Source organism: Chenopodium quinoa, unplaced genomic scaffold (genome assembly GCF_001683475.1).
Source record: "Chenopodium quinoa cultivar QQ74 unplaced genomic scaffold, ASM168347v1, whole genome shotgun sequence".
Classification (NCBI taxonomy): Eukaryota; Viridiplantae; Streptophyta; class Magnoliopsida; order Caryophyllales; family Amaranthaceae; genus Chenopodium; species Chenopodium quinoa.
The window spans coordinates 4,436,590-4,458,693 of NW_018743197.1; the positions used below are offsets into that span (position 1 = coordinate 4,436,590).

Here is a 22,104-nt window from a genome sequence, read left to right on the forward strand (position 1 = left end):
GTTTCAAATGGGATCACAGATCCGATTTATGGTACGTGAAGGATTTTGTACCTGAGCACAATGGGCACCCATGAATCAGATGTATTTCAAAAGGTCAGTTTTTTAAAATATGTTAAACCGAAAAGAACTTGATATCTAAATGTGTTATATTTTAAATTATTTATAATTTATTGAGTGTTTAAATTTTATGACAGGAGACATAGAGAAGTCAACGAAGGTGAAAAGATTCGTATTAAAGCTTGAATTAACTCTGGACTGAAACCGTCCATCACAATGAGGAATTTGGCACAAAGTGCTGGGGGAACACATGAAGTAGGATTCCTAAAGAAAGACTTATACAACACCTGTGAGAAGTTTAAAAGAGAAGAAATAAAGGACGGAGATACAGAAATTGTGTTGCCTTATTTACTTGGAAAAACGGCCTCAGACCCATCTTTTTTTCTTAGATACACACGAGATGACCATGATGGGATTGACAAAATGTTTTGGTGTGATGGAATATGCCAAGCAGATTACAAGGCTTTCGGGAAGGTAATAGAGTTTGACACGACTTACAAAGTCAATGCATACCAGAAACCATTCGTTGTTGTCGTTGGAGTAAATCATTATAGGAAGACTGTACCCTTAGGTGTTGCGTTGATTGGGACTAAAAAACCTGACACATACATATGGGTTCTAGAACCATTAAATGAGGCAGGTGGCAATGTTACTCCATATATTGTAGTCACAAATGGGGACAAGGCCATGGCTATAGCTATTGAGGAGGTTTTTCCACATGTGCATCATAGGTTATGTCTGTGGCATCTTATGTGCAACATCAAGGGCCACACAAACAAACGGTTTTGCAGTAGTTTTATGAAATGTGTAGACGGTGCTCGTACACCAGCTGAGTTTGAAGAGGCTTGGGAAGACTTAATAAAAGCATACGATGCAGTGAGAGATAAAAAGTGGGCACAAGATCTGTACAATAACAAGGAAAAAAGGGCGGATGCTTTCATGGTGGGACAATTTTATGTAGGTAAGTACATTTTAATTATTAATGTAATTACATATATTGATTTTTATCATTACATATTTTAATTTGGTAGCGCTTATTATGTTTAATAGTGTTTGATCACTACCTATATCACCCAAATAACACTTTGGTTATATGTATTCACTTGAATAAGTAAATAAATATTAATTATTATATTGAATGTAATCTATAGTACAGTAATGTATGATTACATTAAAGATTTTCAGATTAATATTTGCATAGGTAATCCTTAGTAAACCTAAGTGGTATTTCAAATCTTTATTTCTAAATGAAAATATGTGTGATTTTATTGATTACAGTATTGGTTAATACACATTTGTACGCAGGCATAAGAAGTACCCAAAGATGTGTGTCCATGAATAGTACATTAAAAACGGTCATAACATCATAAATAATATTGTACCGCTTTGTGGAGTTGTATGACCAAGTCCTTGAGCATATACGATTTGAAGAAGATAAAGATGATTACATCTCAACACATACATTTTCAGTAATAACTGGGGTGTTGCCTGAAATAAAGACACAAGCAGCACGAACCTACACAAGGAACGTGTACCATTTGTTTTTGAAGGAACTAAGTTTTAAATCAAGACACATTGTGACCAAGACTAAGGAAGAAAAATGACATCGTAATGGGGCTTTAACCACTTTTTGGTTAAACAACTGTGTGAACAATGATTGCAATTATGTTGTGTGTTACAACCAGAAATTGCAACAAATGGTTTGTTGTTGTATGAAGTACAACTCCATTGGTTTACCATGTTGACATATGTTTGTAGTAATGAAGTTCAAAGGAATGGTTGAGATACCAGTTGGTTGTATTCTTTGTAGGTGGACTATCAGAGCCGAGGTGCCTCTGAAGAATACATTCAAGGAACATGATTTTTAAAAGAGAAACGACCAGGCATCAGCAAATGGACGTTATGCATTCCTCGCTCGATTAAGTGCACAACTTTGTAGAATGGTTTCTTCATCATATGATCGATCAACTTGGGTGAGAGACAAGTTAGCAAAAATGTTGTTGGAAATAGAAAATGAGAAAATAAATCTCAAAGAAAAGGACATCATAAAAGACTAAAAGGTTAATAAAGGAAAAAGTAGTGTTAGACCCAAAAAGAGTGAAATCAAAACCACTAGGAATGAAAATATTGTCCAGGGTGTTCAAATTGGTCGTGATGTTCATGATATCACTCACGTGGTTCATAATGTTCCAGCAAGAAACAAAACCGTCACCTGTTAAAAGCGGTGGTTTCGTTGAGCTATTGAGAAACTGCCTGCCAAGGACATACAATATTGGCGATGCAACAAACGCGACCGATTGTTATGAAGTCAGTGCATTTGAAAAGTTTCCCACCATCTTTGATTGGGACCCAAATACGGATTTTTAGATGCCATAGTTTGTTTTAATTTTAAATTAAGACTTTTTATAGTTTTTGAATAGGTGATTGAGGTTTTTATTTTAATAAAGTTACAATAGGTATTGGCCAATTCATCTATATGTTATTGCATACTATGAGCTTTATTTTTTTGGTAATTTCAGAATCGCAGTAATTTTTGGCACTGAGAATTTCTTTTGGATGCTATTATTTATAATTCTACTGTTTGAATACCTTATATAGCACATTTCGCATTGACATTAAGATTTAAATGCTATTACATTATCATCATTTTTTACTTTATTTATTCAGTATCGCATTACTCTTACAACCTTTTTTTTTTTAAATTTTATTTGCAATGACATATATATGTGTAGACACCCATTTGTGTCTTCCCAAAACCAAACCCGGTGATGAGTACCTTTCACATCGAATCATAATCGAATGAAGTGAAAGTGTGGAAAGTTCAGTGTTGCGGATAGTTTTAATTTCTTTTCTCTTCTCTCTGTTTTTGATAACTTATTTATAGAAAACAGCCAATCCAGTTTTTTTGGTCCATTATATGGGTCCAATAGTATTGTAGTTGGATGGGGCTTGAAAAGAGCTTTCCAACGATATATTATACGCCCAATTGCGATGAATATTGAGGAAGTTATGGCCAAATTACTGAACTGGGCTCGGTTTCAGCCTTATATGCGGCCCAATGATCTAGGGGAGGGCCTAATATAAATTTATCATTCCTAATGCAATTAGGAATGGTTTTAGTCTTCTACATTCTTCTAGAAGGTTCTTTTCATTCCTAATTCAATCAGCATTGATAAATTGACTTTTGTTGACTTTTCAAAGTTTTAATTAAAATCAAAGAACATTTTTTTAAGGAAAGATACGATTTTATCCTCCCGTACGACAATTTCTATCTGATTTTAAAAAAACGCGTGAATTTCCAGATCAGCGCCAAACGCCAGCTGTAGCGCCTGGCGCTACGCTAGGCGCCTGGCGCTAGCATTGGCGTCTGGCGCAAATAGCTAGCGTTGGCGCTAGTCAAGTTTTGTGTGCGCCAGAACTCTGTTTTGATATTTTATATTATTGGCTGATTTTCTTTATAAATAACGTCGTAAAAACTCTATTTTCATTCACCAATTCTCATAAACAACTAGGATTCATCTACAACCTATCAGTTTTTCATCAACAATCTATCAATTCATTCTCTCTCTTTTCTAAACTGGCCTTTTACAATACAAAATTCCGCATTCGTTAGATCTAAAAACACCTAGCCATATTAGAAGTTGCCTTCGCCCTAGACGTGAAAGGTTTAATTTATGAGGGTTTGGTCCCAAATCTCTCTTTCAATTATTTAATTTAATTGTTTGTTTTTATTATTTTCCTTGAAGTTTAACGTGTGTGTTTTGTTATTAGAGAGAGGTACGAGGCATCAAAGTAAGTACTTTAATGGTTTTTATTGATATTATGATGTAGAGATCATGCTTAGGTTATTATTTTGATTCCTAGTATCATGTCTAGGGTAACTTTAATATCAAGTATGATTAAAAGTATGATGCCTTTTATATTCTTACTAATATTTACGATTGTTAGTATCATGTTAGGGTTAAATATTTGATTTTTAATGTTTAGTGACATGCTAGGGTTTGTTATTAATCTTGTTAGTATCATGCCTAGGATCTTGCTATTATTATTATGCTTTAACATGATTATGTTAATTATGATTAATTTTATTATTTTAATTATGATTATAATTGTTATAATTTATAATGATTATTTTAATTATGATTATTATGATTATTTTTATTATTATTTTATGATTATGATTTATGATTATAATTTTATTATAATTATTTATTATGATGTTGATGATATTCACTGTTATTGCTTGATCACGCCTTTTATGCATGTTTAAAGGGAATTTGGTACTTGTAATTACGCTTAATAAGATGATTAATAATCTTGTTTAGGGTTAATTTGATTATAATTAAAGTGATCGCCAATAATAGTTTTATTTGTGCATTAATATTCAACCAACATAGATAAACAGGTATAGGGTAAACCTATTGATTGCATGTTAGTTAGAAAGCGCACATGAATACGATCAGAATAAAGTAGAGGCCTATTATTAGGGCAGGTTCAATCTCTTTTAGGTTGGATTTGTACCTTCATCCCTGAACCCTATTTGGTTCAAGACCTTTTGGAGTTGACGATCTCTTGGATCGTTAAGGGGTGTAACCTTCACCCTGTGAACGGTTCAAGACCTTATGGAGTTGACGATCTCTTTGATCGTACTTTAGTGTATGACCACAATGGTGTTCAAGCTAGGGGATTAGCGCTTGAAATATTCCCTACAATATGGTTGTTATATTATCTGTGTTTTCCACTGTAAATTTTCCCTTTGTTTTTTTATTTTTTTTAAGCAAAGCACAGGTTTAGTTAAAATTACGTATTATATGACATTGTTTATAGACAAATGAAAAAAATAGTATTATATGAATTTTTTTTTGAGGAATAGTATTATCTGAAATTGAATACTTACTTAATATTTGAAAAAAAAATATTAAAGATTCTAAGTATTTCATGTGCGTAATTTTTATTAAAATAATTTTCATATGCATAAAAAAGATCTCATTGGAAAGACCATCCGTAATGAGTTAAAACATATGATTTTACACGTAGGAAATTTGAGAAATATCTTTCACAACTAGGACCGAAATAACACTGCGCGAAACTGGAAAATTTTGTCGAGCACAGAAAGCTGCTGAGGCATGTAGGAATTAGCGTCAGCGACTAAAGCATTGGCGCTAGACATTTAACTATAGCGCCAGACAACAGGCTTGTCGCCAGGCGCTACAGCTAAAACCTGGCACCAAGCTCTGTTTGCTGGCGCCAAACTCTTCCAATACCGAGCCAGAAATATGCGTTCTAATTTCGACTAGTTTTTCGTATTGTTTTCTCGATCCTACTTCCTGATTGAGTTTTTCTCACTTTTCTGAAACCCATATGTGTTCTACATAGCAACAAAGGGTAAATCCGAGAATGTTGAATTCACCAAAACATGGAAGCGAGTTTTTTCTAAAACTCGCGGTGTCCCATCTACTCGCGCCAACCCTTCACGGTTAGGCTTCCGCGTGGTGCATCCGGAAAATTAACCATGGACCCTCTTTTGACTAAACCATATCCCGAACTTTAGAGAACTAGGGTCATGGTTAGGTTGCAAACTCATTGCATCATATTGTGCTTACTTGACTAATTGTGCATTATTTGTTGTGCATATACTATGATTTCTTAATTGTTTGTTTGACTTGTGTTGAGATTTAATAAATTAATGACTAAAAGAACTTTGCCTAATTAATTAATTAGAGTAAATAAAGTCTAAGATTTTAATCAGAATTGAACTAGCGCGACTTTAGGCATACACCTATTGATTGATAACACCAAAAACAGTCTCAGATTGAAGCTCCAGTAATGGCGCCAAAGTCAGGACAGTAGCGCCACTCTGTGGAGTGTGGCGCTTGGCGACATCTCTGTCGTCTGACGCTACACTACATAGTGCGACGTCAGTCATGTCGTTTTGCCGACAGTTCGGATTATTGATTCATCACCTAGTGTCTAATTAACCAGTTTGCTAGTAAATTCGGTTAAATTTTGCTGTCAATAATACCTTGGCAAGTCATTAATTGAGTCTAGTCACATAGTCTAGCCACATAGTCGTGACACGAGTCCAAGTATGTCACCTACACTCATTAGTCTTAGCACACACTTTGAGTATAAGTCACCATGACCATGTCTTAGGTTCATGCATGAGTCGGTTTTTTCCGTCATTTAAGTTTGGGGTACATCCTATTCCTAATTCTTCATATCCCTCCATCTACATCATCTTTCTTCAAATTCTATTCCAATCTTTCTTCACTTCTTCCACCCCTTGCATGTTGAATAAATTTTGAGTCAAATAATTAACAATGAATATCCCCAAATTCCTTTTCCACAGTACTTGGTCGAGGAGAGAAGGGCAATTAATCAAGGACAACCTCTTTATTCCAGCCTCACTTTTTGATAAACCAATTCGTCAAAAGAGGAAGGCTAAAAACATAATGGCAACTCAAGAGGAAGTTAATGAATTTAGAAGTCAATTGACTGACGCGACTGAGGTGTTAAAGGCTTTAACCCTCAAAATTGATGACCCTGTGAAGCAACAACAAATGAACCTCATGCAAGAAAGTTTGAGCAAGCTATCTAGTGACTATAAATTTCAGGGCATGAGTTCACAAGGGGTCTCGCTGGACAAGGAACTTCTTCCGCATAAGTTCAATGCCACTGACATCCCTAAATTCAAGGCAACAGATAACCCTTCATTCTCTATTTTCTCTATCTCTTGAAACCGTTTGCCAACAATGGTTATTCTCCCTTGACAAAGAGAAAACCTCTTCCTGGGAATCGATAGTAAACGCTTTCATTGGTAGGTACAAGTGAAATATTCAAGTTGAAACCGACTATAGACAACTTGAGATGCTAAGACAAAAAGAGAATGAAGGCTTTACTTCTTTCTTTAATAAATGGAGGGAAACTTCCGTTAAGATGATTGAGGTGCCCACTGAAAAAGAATATGTGAGGATGTTTATCAAGAATCTCCAAGAGAAGTATTCGAATCATTTAAAATATCAACACAATTTGAAAACTTTCAAGGCCGTTTATGACATCGGAATTGAAATCAAAGATGACCTCGCAAAACAAAAACCTACTAACAATAGAAACCACCGTGGCTGGAAAGGAAAGAAGAACGACAATCCTTCTTCTTCTGAAAATGCCCACTCTAGTAATAATGTTAGTACCTTTGACCATAATGGTGTCTTAGCCATGGAAAATCAAGGATCTAAAAGGAAACCCAGGAGAGAGTTCACACCGATTGGAATGACCTACGATGCTGCTTTTGATCGTCTCTATGATCAAGGATTAATCAAACCTATTGGCCCTATCGAGGATCCAACGCTAGAAAATCGATCTTCGAGATGGAATCCCAACTCTTATTGCAAGTACCATCGAGAACACAGTCATACCACTGATGAATGCTACAGGTTTCAAAACCTCATTCAAGATCTCATGGAGGCAAATAAGATCCTATCACCTCTAGCTAGCGAGAAGATTGGATGATGTCGGAGCAAACAACACAAGACAAGAGGCGAGCTTCAACGACGAGATTTCATGACATCATTTTTTTCTTTTTCTTTATTTACTCTTTCCCCAATAAGTCTAGCATAGGCACCTTTCTTTTCCCTTAGATTAATTTTGTATATTTTTTCTTTTTTCCTTTAATAAAATTAGCATTTATTTCTTACATATGATCATTTCATTATATTGCACTAAAAAAAATCCATGTCGAATTAAGCACAAGGTATACCAATGATTTGAGGCACCCCTTGTAGCCACATCGTATAACCTTTCACCCTTCAACTATACATACTTTTTTTGGTAAACCACTTTGAGCCTCGTCTAACGATAGACCCTTCATTTTTGTAACCCATATCTACCTAACCTTGGGATGGGATGGTGTGTAACTTATGCAACCTCAAAAGCTTGAGTGATTTCAAAAGATTAAATTAAAAAAAATAATAAAATAAATAAAAGTGTACAAAAGGGTAAGTGTTCCAATGTCATTGACATAAACATGTCTTTGATATGAACACGTCTCAGATTGCGTCTCTGTCGAGTGCTCGGTATCGTGCCTGAGAAACATGAATGCCAAGTGAGTGATAAACCGCATGATTGGGATTGCCCACAATTATTAAAATGAAATAAATAAAGAAAAAAAAAGAGTAGAAACATCAAGCATAAAAATACAGATATTCAAAAGCGAGGTTGCACACCTTGGGGGCTTATCTAGGGTCTTGAGCCTTTATCCCCTTCTTCTATAAACTTTATCCTAACCAAGTTACAACCCTTAAAAAGACCTTTTTGAGGTATACACATTTGTGGGAGGTTCGGCTAGAGCTACGTTCGGCCTGATTCCTAACGGATACGTAAGCAACCTCACATCGAGGTGCCGCCGTATTAAGCATGCATTCATATTGAAATTCACACACTTACACCATGATCATATCAAAAGATCTCCTATGCTCATCCATTTTCACTTAGAGTTAGACTTGGGGGCTTGATCCCTACATCATTAGCCTACCTAGCCTAAGAGTCACCATTATTTGACTCTTCTAAAAATAATATCTTTCCACACACTTAGCCCTTGCGGCCTAACTTTAGTGTCACTTTCACACACATCAGAGATACATGACCAAATATACCTTCCATTAGAAACTCTTTGTCATGGAATCTTAACACAACGTTGAAGCATGCCTTTTCATATCAACATCACTCATCAATCATAATTGTCATTGCATCACGAAGTATGAAATGCTTAGCCTCCGTGTCTAAGTTACCCAAATACTTTCATCATTGAGTCAACCATTGAGATAGCTTAGGATGGATTAATCCTTGCACCTCGAGAGATAGTATCAAACAACATTTGACTAAGCTCATTCAACATGCACCTTCAAAAACTTCGCTTCTTTCTTTTTTGCGTCTTTCTTTTTTGGGAGAAAGTCGGTACCCTCCACAAAAATGACGGAAATTTTTTGCTTTTTTGCATTTTTGAGTCGCACAATCAAAACTATGCACACACGGGTCATGAGTCACACGTGCCATTTCAGTTCGAGTCGAGTCAACCTCGAGTCAGTCACAGAGAGTCAAGTTTATACCTTGAGTCGTGTCAAGTCAATGAGTCAAGCGACATTAAACCTTAGGTCAACTCGAAGATAATTAGAGAGATTGGCAAAGTTCAAAAATAAATATAGATGCAGCAGAATGGGGAAGACCCTACTCCAGCGCCAGATGACAACATCTAGCGTCTAGTAGCAGGTTTTAGCGCCTAATGCTAGATCTCAGCGTCTGGCGACACAGCCAATTCTTGGCGCCAGAGATATTTCAGCAACGACAGAGATCGAAGCCTCTCAGAAAGGTGATTTCGACCTCATACAGCGATTTTGGGTTCCTTGGTACGCCAGTTAGCCCCTATAAGCAATTTGACATGATTAAGTAGTCGGTTTGATTACAGTCTAAGTGATCGACCTGATGAAAGATCGTCTCACTTAGCTTAAAGCGCCGAAGGATTGGCATATCACGGAGACACCGGCATACTGGTTTTTAGCGGAAGCAAAGTTTGAGCGAGCTTTAGAGATCGGAAAGCGTTGGTCTTCGGAAATTTTTCTTCGGAATATTATCGCAACAAACATCCAATTATCAAGCTCTTTTGTTCAAAGACGCGTGGACATTTCTTCCAAGATCTTTTGTTCAAAGACGCGTGGACATGTATTTCAAGCTCTTTTGCTCCAGAGACGCGTGGGCATCCTATTTTCAAGCTCTTTTCTTCAGAGACGCGTAGACATTTCCTTTAAGCTCTTTTGCTCTAGAGACGCGTGGGAATATTAATCAAGCTCTTTTGTTCAGAGATGTGTGGACATATCATTCAAAGATCTTTTGTTCAGAGACGGGCGAACATTTCATTCAAGCTCTATTGCTTAGAGACGCGTGGGCATCCTATTTTCAAGCTCTATTGTTCAGAGACGCGTGAACATTTCCAACAAGCTCTTTTGCTCTAGAGACGCGTGGGCATCCTATTATGAAGCTCTTTGTTCAGAGACGTGTGGACATATCATCAAAGCTCTTTGTTCAGAGACGCGTGGACATATCATTCAAAATCTCTTTGTTCAGAGACGCGTGGGCATATCATTCAAAGCTCTTTTGTTCAGAGACGCGTGGACATTTCTTTCAAGCTCTTTGTTCAAAGACGCGTGGGCATCCTATTATCAAGCTCTTTGTTCAGAGACGCGTGGACATATCCAAAAAAATAAACAGGCTCTTTGTTCAGAGGCGCGTGAACATATTAAAAAAAAGAGAAGCTCTTTGTTCAGAGACGAGTGAACATTGAAACAACAAGATGGCGTTCCCTAAATTGTGGAGAGTTGTAACAAATAACTGAGGATTTTTTCAAGTGAAGCAATCTTCGATCATGTTCCCTTAGACGTGGAAGATGGTCATAAAGCGGAAGAGGATCGTTTCAAGCGAAGTAATCTTCTAAATTAGAAGCAGTTACAAGCGTAGCAGTTTTCAAGCGGGATGGCATTCTCTTGGCAAAAGGTCATCAAAACAACAGTAAAGCGGTAGCAAATCGGTTACTTTTAGAGACGTGTTCTAGACGGTGCAAGATACGCGTTTCTTAACTCTTTTATCTGTTTAACTAACGCTAGTTTTGCAGGTATCGGCGTTACAAGAGTGGTTTAGGATCGCAGAACGTTCTGAATCATTCTCCGTCCCTATCGATACTTTGACTTTCGTTTTCGAAACTCGCATTTCTCAAAACTCAGTCAAAGTGGGGGCTTCTGTAGAAACCCATTTGTGTCTCCCCAAAACCAAACCCGGTGATGAGTACCTTTCACGTCGAATCATAATTGAATTAAGTGAAAGTGTGGAAAGTTTAGTGTTGCGGATAGTTTTAATTTCTTTTCTCTTCTCTCTGTTTTTGAAAACTTATTTTAAGAAAACAACCAATCCAATTTGGTTGGTCCATGATATGGGTCCAATATTAGTGTAAATATATGGGGCTTGAAAACAACTTTCCAACGATATATTATAAGCTCAATTCCGATGAATATTGAGGAAATTATGGCCAAATTACTGAACTGGGCCCGGTTTGAGCCTTATATGCGGCTTCATGATCTAGGGGAGGGCCTAATATAGATTTATCATTCCTAATGCAATTAGGTATGGTTTTAGTCTTCTAGATTCTTCTAGAAGGTTCTTCTCATTCCTAATTTAATTAGTATTGATAAATTGACTTTTGTTGACTTTTCAGAGTTAGAACATTTTTTTTTGAAAAAAGATACGATTTTATCCTCCTGTACAGAAATTTCTATCTTATTTTAAGAAAACGCGTGAATTTCCGGATCAGCGCCAAACGCCAGCTATAGCGTCTGGGGCTACGCTTGGCGCCTGGCGCTAGCATTGGCGCTTGACGCTAATGGTGGCGTCTAGCGCCAATAGCTAGCGTTGGGGCTAGTCAGGTTTTGTGTGCGCCAGAAATCTGTTTTAATATTTTATCTTTTTGGCTGATTTTCTTTATAAATAACGTCATAAAAACTCCGTTTTCATTCACCAATTCTCATAAACAACCAGGATTCATCTACAACCTATCAGTTTTTCATCAACAATCTATCAATTCATTCTCTCTATTTTCTAAACTAGCCTTTTACAATATAAAATTCCTCATTCATTAGATCTAGAAACACCTAGCCATATTCGAAGTTGCCTTTGCCCTAGACGTGAAAGGTTTAATTTCTGAGAGTTTAGTCCCAAATCTCTCTTTCAATTATTTAATTTAATTGTTTGTTTTTATTATTTTCCTTGAAGTTACTAACATGTGTGTTTTGTTATTAGAGAGAGGTACGAGGCATCAAAGTAAGTAATTTAATGGTTTTTATTGATATTATGATGTAGAGATCATGCTTAGGTTATTATTTTGATTCCTAGTATCATGTCTAGGGTAACTTTAATATCAAGTATGATTAAAAATATGATGCCTTTTATGTTCTTACTAATATTTATGATTGTTAGTATCATGTTAGGGTTAATGATTTGATTTTTAATGTTTAGTCATGCTAGGGTTTGTTATTAATCTTGTTAGTATCATGCCTAGGATCTTGCTATTATTATTATGATTTAACATGATTATGTTAATTATGATTAATTTTATTATTTTAATTATGATTATAATTGTTATAATTTATGATGATTATTTTAATTATGATTATTTTTATTATTATTTTATGATTATGATTTATGATTATAATTTTATTATAATTATTTATTATGATGTTGATGATATTTATTGTTATTGCTTGATCACGCCTTTTATGCATGTTTAAAGGGAATTCGGTACCTGTAATTACGCTTAATAAGATGATTAATATTCTTGTTTAGGGTTAATTTGATTTTAATTCATGTGATCGCCAATAATAGTTTTATTTGTGCATTAATATTCAACCAACATAGATAAACATGTATAGGGTAAACCAACATTCAATCTCTTTTAGGTTGGATTTGTACCTTCATCCCCAAACCCTATTTGGTTCAAGACCTTATGGAGTTGACGATCTCTTGGATCGTTAAGGGGTGTAACCTTCACCCTGTGAACGGTTTACAAGTTCCTAAAAAGCTTGTTGGCGACTCTTTTGCTCTATCTTCTTTCCCTTCGGACGCCAACTTACTTTAGTGTATGATCACAGTGGGGTTCAAGCTAGGGGATTAGCGCTTGAAATATTTCCTACAATATGGCTGTTGTATTATCTGTGTTTTCCACTGTAAATTTTCCCTTTGTTTTTTTTATTTTTTTTTAGCAAAGCACAGGTTTAGTTAAAATTAAGTATTATATGAAATTATTTATAGAAAAATAAAAAAAAAAGTGTTATATGAATTTTTTTTTAGGAATAGTATTATCTAAAATTGAATAATTACTTAATATTTGAAATAAAAATATTAAAGAATATTTATATGTTGTTAATGTTTCCAAAAAATTAAAATTACAACTAAATCTTTGCCAAAAAAATAGATAAATAAATAAAAAAAAGACAAAAAAAAAAGATTGAAGTGTAAAAATATACAAAAGGGTATTCCGGATTTTGCGTGCATGTAGTTGCCAAAAGTAAAAAAATAAATAATAAAAAAATAAAATTTAAAACAAACTCAATTGCAACCGTCACTTTTCAAACTTTTTTCCTTTTGTGAAACAACCATTTATTCGAGTAAACAGGTCGGTCACTATTCACTCTAGTTTATCTCTCTCCATTAATATCTTTATCTCTCTAGCTTTACCTCTAAAAACAAACTACATCACACTACAAGGCTAAAAATAGTGAAGAAGGCAGCGATTGCGACGGCAAGAGTAACTAAGGAACTACACTCGTTTGCATTGTAAGTCACAGTGACTAATTTTACTCTAATTTTTATAAAATATTTTTGTATTTTGTGTCTATAATTTTTGTTTTGTTTTATTTTTATTTTTGTTTTGTTTGTATAAATATAAAATTTGAAAACTAGAATAATTTAAAATACACTGTTTTGTTTTGTTGTAGAACCAATTTAATTACCGCCTCTTTAATTGGGTTGTAGGATGTTTGATTATCATTTCATTTGGATTTTTTTTGTGGTGTTGTTCTATTTTTTTGTTTATATATAATTTGCAAACTAGCATAATTTACAATGCACTTGTTTTGTTTTTCTGTAGAAATAATGTAATTAGAGCCTCTTTAATTGGGTTAGATGATGTTTGATTATTGGTTCTTTTGGGTTTTTTTTGGGTTGTTCTGTTTATTTATTTCATTCTTTTTTAGTTTTTTTTTTTTTTTGTTAAATCATGAATACAGTTGGTTATATGTGCGTTTGTGAAGATTTAAATTTACATGCAATTGGTCATTTTCACAACTATTGGTTATAAGTGTGATATGGTAGTTAATTGTGTAGTTCTTCACTCTGTTTGTATGCTAATTAGATAATAGTGAATGATTTTGTGAAAAAGTGTAACATTCATTTGTATGCTAATTAGATAATTGTAGACATCTAAAAATGTCTCCCAAAAACCAAACCCGATGATGAATAACCTTTCATCGCCTTTATTGGTCGGGTTCAGTATTTAATCCCGAGAGTGCTTAAAAAATCATATTTACTTAAATTTAATTTTTTGAATAGTCCATGGATCAGTCTTGATGTTTAGTCAAAGCATAGTTCATTTTTAATTTTAGCCCAAACCTTATATTTATTTTATTATTTATTTTGGCCCAAACCTTTTATTTATTTATTTATTTATTTTGGCCCAAATAATAATAAATCAAAAATGGCTCGAAATTATCAATCGGCACTTAAAAATGCTAAACGAAATTAGTGTTAAAAATGAATGTAGATGGAAAAACGGACTAAAGGCTCCTGCGTCACGGCAATTGTCCATCGTGTCACGGAAATTTGCCTCGTTTGACGGTGGGATTCTTCGTGACACGGTGCCCCTGCTGTGACACGGGGCAATTCCGTAACCTTTCCGTGTAAAACCTTCACGCGTTTTATTCCCCGTACCCTAAATATTTCCCGCGTCACATAGCTGTCCACAGTGTCATGTGATTTTTTTTCTGTCTGACGGTGCCAGGCACCATGTCACGGTGCCCTTTGTCGTGTCGCGGTGCAATTTTTAGGGTTTTTTTTTAATCTTTTTAGGGTTCTATGTATTCCCTCAGCACATTTTTTCTATAAATACCCCCTCATTTCTGATGTACGGGGAATCAATTAATTCTCTATTTTTCTATCCTCTATGCTCTAGCCTAAACACTAGCCTACCCTTCTTCTTTCAAAATTCCCTCTTCAAGCACTCCAAGGAGTCCATACTATACTCGTGGTTTTGTTTATAAGTCAAGGCGTGAAAGGTAGACCTGTTTGAGGGTTTGGCCCCAAAATCAACTCTATTTAATTTAATTTAATTATTGTTTTATTATTCTTCCTTCAAGTTACTAACTCGTTTATTATTTTATAGTTTCAAGCAAACAGAATCAAAGTAAGAATTATGTTCCTTTTATTTCTATTATTTTTCTAATGATTTTATAGTGTTGGATTTGTTGTTAAATTGCTTCCAATATTAATGTTTATTCTATTATTATTTATTGATCACCATATTGCATGTTTAAAGGGAATATGTAATTGAAATTCACGCCTAATAAGATAATTTGGACAACCGGTTTAGGTTCCTTTTTAATCTTGTTAAATCAAGTGATCACCAATATTAGAATTATGTGTTGCATTAATATTCAACCTATTTAGTATAATAATAGTTTGTAGCAAATTGAATCTTTGTTTGCATGCCTTTGAGATCGCAGGAATCACTTTTCACTATAAGAATCAAGTAGAGGCCAATACGAGAGAATGTGACTCCATGACTCACTTCGTACCATCATCCCCGATCCTCCTTTCGTGGTTTCGAACCATATGGAGTTAGTATTCTCATGGATTATGAATGGGGTGTAACCTTCACGGGTCAATCGTTGTTGCCTTCGTTGTCCCTTTATCGTGGTTTCCTTTTATGATCCGTGAACGGTTTACAAGTTCCTTAAAAACTTGTTGGCGGCTCCCTACTTTATTTGTCCCTAATTGTATTATGTCAATTCCCACTTCCTAGGAGTTCCAAGCATATTCACAACATGCTTAACGTAGGCGCACTTCGAACGACGCCTTCAATAATAGGGATGATTTTGTTTGTTTAACATTGGTTAAAGCAAACATGTCTACAAGGAAAAATAAGTCAGGACCTAGTAGTGCATCTGCACCTGCAGAAAAAACCTTGAGGACATTCCCTACACGAGTTTCCACAACAACGACGGTATAAATTTATATACATTTGGTTTCATGTTGTTATTTTTATAATGTTCAGTAATTTAAAAGTTAAAAGTGTTAAAGTTATCTGTATGTAGGTACCTTGTAACATTGTGTCAACTAGAAGAATTTATGTCATTAGTAAAAGGTTTTCCAAGAGAGAAAAAGGATAAAGTAGAGGCTTTGGGTTTTGGGTTTCTGTTACACTACAACACTAAGAAAACGAGAAAGACTATGGTCAAGCGGGTTATAGTCCACTTTGATCTGTCAACAAGAACATCAGGTGTTTATGGGGATAAAATACAGATCACAAACACCCATGTTGAGTAATTGTTGGGATTTAAAGATCATGGATTTGAGATTGATAGTGCGGAGTTAACTAATGAGAATGCCATTAATGAAAAACTATTGAGGTTTACAAAACTGAATGTCCAAGGCATGTCATCCGAACTAAGGAGAATTGTGTATGACGATCCATAATTTGAACGTATGTTTGCTGTTTTTGTCATAACTTCACTAATATACCCAAGCATTGAGGAAAAGCCAAAGATGGGATGGCTTCATCTTGTTGTCAAAGTTGATTATATACAGCATTGGAATTTCACAAAATTTGTGCTAGATAGTTTGGTTGATGTTGTAGCTAATTTCAAGTCCGAGGAGAAACCTATACATTTGGGAGGTTGTTCCTTGCTCTTGATGGTAAACTACTTTTAATTTTTAAAATTTATATTTATCATACTTTTGACAACTTAAAAAAAAATTGTTCTGTTTCGCACCAAATGTGTAGTTAAGTTTTGTCAAATGTTGCAGTTAAAGATTACAGTAGTAAATATAGGTGTATTGTCTTGTATTTTATATGTTAGGTAAAGACAAATGATAAATCTATTGATTACTTAAAACATATTTTGCTATAAATCGTACTATATCATGTAATATTTGTATAAATGTATTGACATAATATATATTTGGTGATTACCTATGCCCTGCATAATATATTCTTTGTTTACACACCGATGTTGTAGTTGTTGTTTCCAAAGTAAATATTAAGCTTTAGAGTAATGTATTTTATGTTTTATGTAATGACAAATGATACATTTATTTGATTACCAGTAACACAATGTTTGTAAATCTTACTCTATCATGGATTCTCTATGTGCATGTATTGACTTAATTTGTTTTTGAGGATTACTTGTGCAATGTATAAAATGTTTGTTGTGTACACACTTATGTTGTAGTTGATGATTACCAAAGTGTATTCACAATTTTAGTTAATGACACTTGATGACTTTATTGATTACCATTAACATAATTATTTTAAATCCTAGTATAGCATGTACTCTCTGATATCATGTAGTGCCATAATATGTTTTGGTGATTACCTATGTACTGCATTTCAAGAGATCTCTTGTGTAAACCTAAAACCAAAGTTTGGTTGTTATTCTTGATGTAGGCGATATTTTGTGAGTTTTCCCCTAGAGATGGAATGTATAACATTTGGAAGTATGATTTACCTCGGATTAGGGACTGAAGTGATGAGAACATGAAGAATTGCATGACTTAATCAGCGGTTTGAAGGATGGCTACAAGACAAGTAAAGTAAGTGCTAATATGTTTTTTATAACATGTTTGTTTATATTATGTTTGTTTATAATGTACACTAATTTTTGTGTGCAATGCAGTTAAGGGGGGTGATCGACAGGGAAAAAGCACAAATTGTTGGAAAGGCTCCACCACAATTTCAAGAGATCGTCAAGAAGGGTTTTCACTTAATTTAGGATAATATTGATAGATTGGGTTAAGCACGAATCAAATGTGGAGGTTGTTGGGGAGTTATGTAGCAGATTTGTACGAGGCAAGTGAAGAAACTATTGAGGAACAGAAGTTGAAAAAGAAAGGTAGGGAGAAAGGAAAAAAAGCGGAAAGGGAAAGTGAAAGTGATTATGAAGATGAGGATGATGCCGGTGCGGATGATTTTGCTGATGATGATGAAAGTGAGGAAGAAAAAAAAATAAAAAAAAGGCAAGGGGAAGAAGGCCATGAAGGCGGAAGATGAAGAAAGTGAAGAAGACGAGGTTGAAGAGGAGGCTGAAAAAAAGAAGATTGTGTCGAAAGGAAGGAAGAAGAAAAATGTTAAGGAAGTTCAAGAAAAAGTGGATGAAGCAAGAGGGAAGGTGAGAAAGAGGACACTGCATGAAGACGGTGGAGTTGGGGTTGGAGTTGACGAAGAACAAACAAAGAAAAAATCAAAGAGTATGAAGGAGAAAAACACTAGGGAAACCGAGGAGAAATCCTTAAGGAAAAAACAGAAGGGGAAGAAGGATGACAAGAAGCAAGAACGGAAACTCCTTGAGGTTTTATTAATGGAGGAGGGAGAAACAAATCTGGCAAGCATTGAATATGTCATTTCCCGGTTAACATCATCAATTGATGTTCCAAACACGGGTGTTGCCTTCGGGTCAGAGGCATTAGATGACAAACCCTCAGAAGAAATGCTTAAAAAGGAGATTGAAAGCCTTGAGGTTGAGAAAGCTAAGGACAAAGCATTTGAGAAAGCTGAAGAGTTGTTGCATGGTGGAGAAGAAGGTGGCGCCAATGGTAGTTGTTTTGGGTGTTTTTGTCTCTCGTGAGAGTTACGGCACAAAGATTGGTCCGGCTGAGTTGTACCTGCAAAAACAACGGAGACTTTGGGTGGTAGGAGCTTCGCCTCCGACGATCAAGTTAGAACATGAATGAAAGGAAAAAGTGTGGAAATTTAAGTGGGATCTTCTCGGATTCCGAGATCAGGTTTTCTCTGATGAGAGAGAAAATGGATGTAATAAGTGATTGTATGTGTTTTCAATTTTGGGGGAATATCTCCCTATTTATAAGATCATTGGGGAAAGTGCCCTTCCCTAGGTCACTGTGACCTAGGTTTTATGGGTTGCGCCGCAAAAAGCTGATTCCTTAGGAATTGGGCCTTTGAAGGCCGCAATCGTAATTCTTCTCTAAGGTTGCCACATGTCAGGTAGTGAGTGGCCTATGGTGGCCTGCTAGAGCTTGACACGTGGGCCTCTCTCATTGGTCCACGCGTCTAGGGTATTTTTACCCTAAACATTTGCCCCTCACAAGGGTGATGTGGCAGGCCATGTGACGCCTGTGAGACGCGTCCCCCTGTGAATGATGAATAGTTTAACGACTATTCACCTTCTGGGGTGTGACGGGGATGCCCCCGTTTTACCCCTCTATAAAAAGGGTTTTACCCCCCTTCTCTCCCCATCATTTAAAAATACTTGAGAAATTTTCTAAAGAGAGAAAGTGAGATTCTAGTGAGAGATTCTCTGATCCCGTCTGCATTAGATTTTTCAAGATTTCCGCGTGCTCACTTACAACACCCGGTCATCGTCTGTTGTAGTTTTTAGAAAATTCAGAATCAAAGTAAGGTAACCGCCTGTACCCTCTTTCAACTTTTTTCTTCTTTTTCATCTATATACATTCTTGTTTCGTCTGTATACATATTCTTAAAAAATAAAAACAGACTCTCAATCCACACACTCGGCACTACCTAGGACATTCAGCGGATTTCCCGATACGGCTGAATCAAGAACATGGGGTTCCTTTTCTGGACTGTCAGAACTATTGTGCTCATCCCCAAATTCCTCCCTCTCTGTTTCTGTGCAGGACATAATGGCTAGAGTTAAACAAACGGCTATGAAGCCAAGAAGCCGACGCGCTAGGGAAGTGCCCGCGGATGAGCTTGTTTCTGATGGGGAACAAGAGGAATCGGAGAAGAGGAGTGGTTCTGATGATAGTTCAAGCGTGAGGGAGGTAGGCGGTGAAGAGGCCGCCTCCTCTCATGGATCAGGGGAGGAGTCAGGCGGCAACAAGGCCATCGAAAGATCGAGGGAAGAAACATCTGGCTCTGATTTACACGATTTTGCGGCTGACTACCAGCAGCCGGCTAAAGCTTCAACGTTCCTAGACCCCAAAAAGACTAGTATGCTGCCGGGTGACATCGCCCTGTTACATAGTGGCTTTGAGTATTTTAAAGAGAAGCACCCCTTTTGAAAGGGGTGGATTATTGAGGTCCCGCATGGGGATGCGGTAATGGCCTAGGTTGATGGAATAGAGAATGCCGACAATTACTTCGTCTGCTACGAGGCGGTAATTGCAGCCGGCATCCGCTTCCCTCTTTATAGAGGAATTAGGAAATTTCTCAAGGGGTATGATGTAAGCGTTTGGCAGCATACCCCAAACTCTTGGGTCAACATCTTGAGCTACACCGCCGCCTGCGAGTTTCAGAATTTAGAGCCTAATTTTTCCACCTTTTCTCACAAGCATTACATGAGCAAGGGCCAAGGCGGTCATGGGGCGTGGCATACACTTACCACAATTCCCCAATATCTGATGTCCTTGGACAAAGTGTCCAAATGGACCAGCTGGAAAGAGAAGTTTTATCTGATCTCCTCACCAAGACTGAGTCAAACCCGGACCCTACGCTGGTACAATAATGGAGCCGAGATTTTTTGAGACCAAGACTAAGCCCTTAGGGGATGGGACTCATATAGTCATGCCAAAGAACTGGATCTTCCATCCGGATTTTTTCAAGGATGAGGCATTCTTGTCCACATGCGGACTTAGCACAATGTTCACCAAGGGTAGACCCACTATAAATCCGGCGAATTGCCGTCTCTGTATATTTAATTCAATTCTTTTAATTGATTTATCTAACTATTTGTTTGCTCCTTGTAGAAGAAGCGCGGAAAATGGTGGACTCGGAAAGGACACCGGCTATGTCTGCTGCATTGCTGCATAAAGAGCAGCTACAAGCCAAGAAGACTGTTGCTGAGGCCAAGGAGGCCAAAAAGGGCGGGTAAGTCCGCCTGATTTGCTTTTACTTTACCTTTTCTCTAGCATTTTGCCGGCTGAAATCTTATTGACTCCTTTCTCTGCAAGGTACTAGTAAAACTATGCCCCGCTCAATTTTAAAACTTATCAAAAGACCAGGGGATGAGTTGGAAAAGACTCCCGGTGCTAAGGCTTCCAGGAACAATCCTTCCCAATTAACCTCTTCTACAAACCTGGATCTTCTTACGGCCGGGGGCAAAACTCCTGCAGCCATGAAGACTTTGAGTGAAAACTCAGAGCGGTCAAAGAATGCATCGGATTCCTCTACAGCATCGAAGGGTGGCCAGCCACCCATTGTTGCAACAGGTGCGGCAACGACTGGGGAGGAGGATGCCCTAAAACCCTAGCCTCAAACCCAAGGTAAGAATCGGATTGAACTTCCTTCGCCGCTTGACTTTATGCGAGTCAACACTGTGGTCGACCCTTCGGGAGGTTCAGTTAGCAACTAGCAACGAATGAATGCCAACTATTTTGCATCCCTCTCACCAAGTACTGCTTATGGTGTAGATGTTACATCCGACGCAGTCGATCTTCCTGGGTTTGCCAAACGGATGGTGAGGACCCTCACCCGGTCTGAGAAGAACTTCGTACCTGATCTGCAGGTAGTGGATTTTGACCGGATAATGGGCCAGGTGGCGAAGGTAAGTTGACCTCAACTTAACACTATGTTTTCATTTTTATTTTGTTAAGTATTAAACTTTCCGACTGACCCTCTCTCTTTAGGTAATGCTGAGGGTGGATGGGCTACGGGGCCCCTTCAGGCGGAAGCAAGAAGAGGTAAATGATGCAAAAAAGAGGGCCACTCAAAATCTCAACTCTGCTGAATATTATAACTATATGTGCGATTTAAAGAATAAAGCAGTACAGTTGAAACAGGAGGAGCTGATCCAAAATCTAACGGCTGCTAACGATGCTGCCAACAACCGGGCCAATAACCTTGAGCAACAATTGAATAATGCTCAATCTGATCTCAAGGAATTGGAGGAGGCTGATCAAGAGAACTCAAAGCTCCGGGCGGATGTTGCCTAGTTGGGGGTAGAGCTGGTCAACCTGAGAAGAAAGGCCTCCTGGTAGAGGAAAACGAGCGCGCCTGAAAATTGCTTGGAGTCTCATTTACCCAGACGTAGAGTTTGAGGTCTATAAACTTCGGTATGACTACGCCACTGCGGTGTATGATGCCCAATTACTGGGAGAGGCAGCTCCGCCTCCATTCAAGACCTTGGCAGCTGAACTAGGATATGAATTCTTAGATGATGATGGGGAGCCAGCTGAAGGCCAAGAGAATCAAGCCTCCCAGCACCAGACGGTTGATGCCATTGCTGAGGCCCCAACCGATCAATCCCATGAGGCTGATGC

The 22,104-nt window shown here is 36.9% G+C and overlaps 1 protein-coding gene across 1 annotated transcript; it reads left to right on the plus strand.

Moving 5' to 3' along the window:
- The first annotated feature begins 273 nt into the window (after positions 1-273).
- LOC110733166 (protein FAR1-RELATED SEQUENCE 5-like) lies at positions 274-16,194 on the plus strand. The gene is made up of 3 exons (XM_021913180.1): positions 274-1,018; positions 2,577-2,583; positions 15,963-16,194. The coding sequence occupies exons 1-3, from the start codon at positions 274-276 to the stop codon at positions 16,192-16,194; spliced, it is 984 nt and encodes a 327-aa protein (XP_021768872.1).
- The last annotated feature ends 5,910 nt before the right edge of the window (positions 16,195-22,104 follow it).

What these genes read in the sequence shown, in the direction of transcription:
- LOC110733166 (XM_021913180.1), top strand. Translation starts at nt 274, where the DNA reads ATGAGGAATTTGGCACAAAGTGCTGGGGGAACACATGAAGTAGGATTC.